At 51.6% G+C, this 4,568-nt stretch overlaps 1 protein-coding gene across 1 annotated transcript in view; it reads left to right on the top strand.

The window, feature by feature from the left end:
• The first annotated feature begins 1,599 nt into the window (after window positions 1-1,599).
• The window catches only part of SLCO2B1 (solute carrier organic anion transporter family member 2B1), a 54,065-nt gene continuing 51,096 nt past the window's right edge, over window positions 1,600-4,568 (top strand). Inside the window, exon 1 of the mRNA XM_009639076.2 lies at window positions 1,600-1,683. Within this exon, the coding sequence (XP_009637371.1) occupies window positions 1,603-1,683 (81 nt within the window). The 5' untranslated portion in view covers window positions 1,600-1,602. The remainder of the gene's footprint in view (window positions 1,684-4,568) is intronic.

A 4,568-nucleotide genomic window follows, 5' to 3' on the forward strand; every position in this document is an offset into this window, starting at 1 on the left:
GCCTCTGAGTCCATAGGGGAGTCCCCCAACCCCACCCTCATTTAGGCAGAGCGACGGCTGTCGATAGCCTGCTCTTGGGAAGGCAGCTTGGCCAGCCGGCATCTCCAAAGCTGCTAGATCTCATGCACGCACTTCTGCCCTGGTGCATCCATCAGCCCTGTGTGACGGGGAGCTGGAACCTGTTAAATCCCATGAGGACATTTAGCAGCAAATGTGACCTCCGCTGCAGCTGGTGAGCTTGGCCTTGCCTTGGTGGGATCTTCACGCCTGGGCAGATCCCTCACACTTGGCCCAAGACTGCTCCAGCACTGTTCAAGAGCTGAGCTAATGCCCGGCTGGGTTTTTCCTCTCAACCCCTTTTCCCATCTCTTCAGCGCTGTGGGAATTTTTCTCACTCTGTAGCATTGACCTTGGAAAGCTAAGACAGCTTGATATAGTGCAATATATAATGTGGAGGCTGGATCCTGATCTCAGCAGTGTCTAACCAAATCCGAGGAGCTGCTCAGGGGTTTGTGGAGCTGCACTTCCACGGGAAGGAGAATAAGGCTCAAGGAGATTCACACCAGCACGGTGGAGAGCAGAACCTGCCCCAGGCACTGTATGAAGAGCCTAGGATGCTCCTTGTGGGTGGGATTATGGGAGGTCTGGAGATCCACTTACTAATTGGGATGGTTGATCTAGGTGTGCGGTTGACACCAGAAAAAAAGAAGCCAAGATGTCCTGTGTGGTTCAAGGATATGAAGGGGTCGATCAGAGCAATCAGTCCCATAGTTTGGGACAGTACAGATTGCCCTCCTTCCTCCTAGGGGTATTGAAATGGTTATTAGAGGAGCACAGAAAGGCTGAGGTTGGAAGGGAGCTCTGGAGATCACGTCAACACTCCAAATGCAGCCCAGCTGGCTTTCCGTGCCATGAGGGAGCGTTGCCTGTGTTCAACCCAAGGTCCTCTGCTGAGCTGGTTGGACCCCAGCCCATGCTGGCGTCTGGGGTTGTTCCTCCCCAGTGGCAGGACTTTGCAGTTCTCCTGGCTGAACTTCATGAGGTTCTCCATCCTGTTGAGGTCCCTCTGGATGATAGCATGACTGTCTGCTGTGTCAGTCATGTCTCCCAGTCGTGCATGTCCTGCCTACAGCTGAGGGTGGACTTTCCCCATCACCCAGGTCACTGGTAAGGCACGGATAAGCACTCACCCAGACAACCTTTAAACAATTTTGGCCTTGATTATGTTGAAGAGCATTGGCCCCAGTTATGCTCTGGTACGGCTGGGATTTGGGAGTACCGAGATCCTGGCCCAGCACCGCTTTGTTGCTTTGAAGTGAAATGATTGATAATTTTTAACCTCTCATGTGCCCTGGTGATTAGCGTGTGTTCTGCGTGCTGCTTTTTGTTGTTGTTGTTCTGGCTTTGCAGAAGTGAAACGCTAGAAGAAAATGAAAAACAAGAATAATTAATAATTGCTTACAACGACCCCGCGCCTGCCGTGTGGGTGTTTGCAAAGCACGACAGGATTTTGCTGTGCTGAGCAAGGCGAATTCAGGCAGAGCAACTTAGCGTTGTGCTGAATGATTTCTTTTGGCAGGCAGATAAAGCAAAGCTGACGGAATGACCAGCACCGCTACGAAGAGCAGCTACCCGGATCAGCCCCGGAAAACAGCCTGCAGGAGCCCATTCCTCAGCATCAAGGTAAAGAGCTCCTGCTTCCTATCCCCCCCCTTGCATTACTTGCCTGGCAAAGCGGCGTTTAGCTTTCTGCAGAAGGCATTGACAGGATTTCTGTTTACAAAATGTATTTGGAAACTGCTCCGGGTGCTCCCAAGGGCAGAAGTGCCGTTGGATGTGCAGCTGGATCCGTCCCAAAGCGAGCGGCGGGACAGCAATGTTGCAATGCAAGTTTGACTTTCAGCTTCTGCAGCGTTTAACTGCTGTCTGTGAAACTCCCAGAGCCCAAAGCAAACGTTCAGGATAAACAAATCCCACATCCTAAAGCAGCTATGAGCCGCGGTCTTCATGGAAATGACGTTTTTATGATATCCGCGATAAACACCTGCACGTAGCGGGGGCAGCAGAGGTGGAGGAAAGGGGGAATCGGTGGTGGCTCTGGGAGCTCAGCACACAGCAGCCTGCAAAGCTTTGGGTATCAGCCCCCGTTTAGGCAAGGAGTGGCATCCAGTTGGCTTAAACCTTGCCCTCGCTTGAATTTATTCGCTGAAAACACGCGTCCCATGCAACGGTTCAGGCCGCCCGCCCTGCAATGGCGCCTGGCCCTGGTGTAAGTTCACCCTGCTCCTCTTGTTTTGCTGTTGGGTATCTGGGGGCATGCAAGGGGATGGTTCCTCCATACCTCCACTCAAGATCTCTACGAGGTCCAGTGCAGGCAACCAGATGAGTGGACTTCCTTTGGAGAAGCCTCCAAAGTTGGTTGTGGTGGGGATGGCAGGAGGTGACAGTCACTCCTGCACAGCAGTCTGATGGTCAGAGGGGATGCCTGGGGAGGGCAGAGGACCAGATCAGCTCACCAACATGGACATGAAGCCATGTTTCCTCTGTCCTGGACCACCCAAACCACTGAGCCATGGGGAACTCTGGGTGAAGGTCCCTTTTTCTCCCCTTCTCAAAGCTGGGAAGAGGAGTGAGGCTGGATGCGGTAGAAGCTGAGATCTTCTGGTGGTGGGGCCAGTGCTGCCTGTGTGGGACCAGCACGCTGATCCTGAGCTTACCTGCAGATGTCCATGGCCCCTCGCCTCCTGCCCACGGCTGTGTCAGCACCACAGGGGCTCTGCAGCTCATTATTTGCAAAGGTGTTAGCACGCTCAGCTGTTTGCAGAGGAGGATCCATGATCCTTGGCTGTTGGAGGGGGTGGGGAAGCCTTTTCTCTTTGGCATTTCTAAAAAAATCCCGCGTAACGATGATGATCACACCATTTGTGCAACTGGTGGTCTGCTACGAGATCCTGCTGGAGAAGCGTAGCAGCACTCGAAAGAAAAAAGGTGGAAATATTTAGGTAAGGGAAGCATCTGCAAAGTGGAATTAATAACCAGCATTGACCACAGTTTTGTCGGAAAAAGTGAGCTCCCAGCTCGCATCAGAACCGAGTTTATATTTCCATCTTCTTTTCTACAAAAAGGGACATTTGGGGAATTTTGTGCTCTTTTCCCGCACGTCACGGGAAGCTAAAACTAAGCCAACTGTTGGTCTCGCTTGCACGTCGCGGGGACGCAGGAAGCTAAAACTAAGCCAACTGTTGGTCTCGCTGGCTGGCAATTGCTGCGTTCAATGGAGCGTGTTGTTCGGCTGGAGAACCTCAAGCTTCAAGGTGCTCTTGTTTAACCAAACTGATGCCAGGGATGGAGTGGTTTGCTATGGGATCTTGAGACACAGAGGTCAGGGGGAACCACGGGCGGTGTGGTGGAGGTAGCAGATCAAAAACTGCTGGGTGAATAAGTGGAGAACCAGGTGGAAAACGCTTTTTCTGTTATGGGGCAGTCACAGGTTTGGGGATTTTCTCTGCACGCATGCCGTATGCACATACTTGAGTTGACATGAGCTCTTCTGAGCGTGCCTCTGCAAGCGTGTGCGGGGAGCGATGGTTTCAATTACTGAGGAGAGCCGGTAGCGACTTGGTGGGTTGGGAGATCAGATTCCTCATTCCCTCTGTTGTCCTTTCATTTAATCTTAATGCAAGCCAGAGCCAGTCCTATGAACTTTGCTTCTTCGAAGTCTTAGGGCAATGCGATGCTGTGAGTGTCCTGCTGGGCTGGGTGCAACCTCAGGTCCTCTCCAGCTGAGCGTTTGAGGGGCTCTTTGCAGAACCAGGGCTGGTTCATTCTCCTTTGGTTGAATAATTTGCAGCTTATCAACAGTGGCAGCTTTATCACCAATTTAATGATACTTTGGAGTCGTTGGAAGCCAACTGCCTGACGCATTAGAGAGTCTCACTGGGCTGTAGATCAAAAGATGACAGCCAGTGTTAAAGATTAAGCTTTCTCTGTCACTTTTTTGGGGAAGATTTGGGGGGTTGGGTTTTTTTTTTTATAAATGCTAGTAATTTAATCACCTCCATCCCTTGGGGCAGAGGGGAAATGAGCTCAGAAGAGGTCCCTGAGGCAGAGGGGTACCAGGGGCTGGAGGCACAGGAGAGGGGAGAGCTCAGTGCCATACACTCCTGAGGTTTATCCCTCAACCCTCTTTTCAGTCCATCCAGCTCTGTTTTTTTTTTATACATGCCAGTGAGGGTATCTTTAAAAATAAAACCCCATTGACTTTTCCGTGCGGAGAAATTTTTAAGGGGTTTGAAACTTCAAAGATGAAAGCTACGGAGGTGCAAAGTCAGCTTGGGTCTGTGGGCAGAATCAATGTCTGTTTTGCTGAGCAAAGGTATCTATGAAGGTAGAGGAGACTCTTCATGGAGAACGTTGCAGGCCAGACCCAGGCAATGGGCAGCTCTGAAGCTCTGAAGCTGCCCGTGATTGCCGGAGTCTGTTACCTTCTGAAGGGTGCCTGGAGCCCACCCTGAGAAGGGCAGAAGGGGAGGGATTTTGGTGGAGACTGTTTCTGCTCCCGACGGACA

Source organism: Egretta garzetta, unplaced genomic scaffold (assembly GCF_000687185.1).
Source record: "Egretta garzetta isolate BGI_Z169 unplaced genomic scaffold, ASM68718v1 scaffold1030, whole genome shotgun sequence".
NCBI classification, from domain to species: Eukaryota; Metazoa; Chordata; class Aves; order Pelecaniformes; family Ardeidae; genus Egretta; species Egretta garzetta.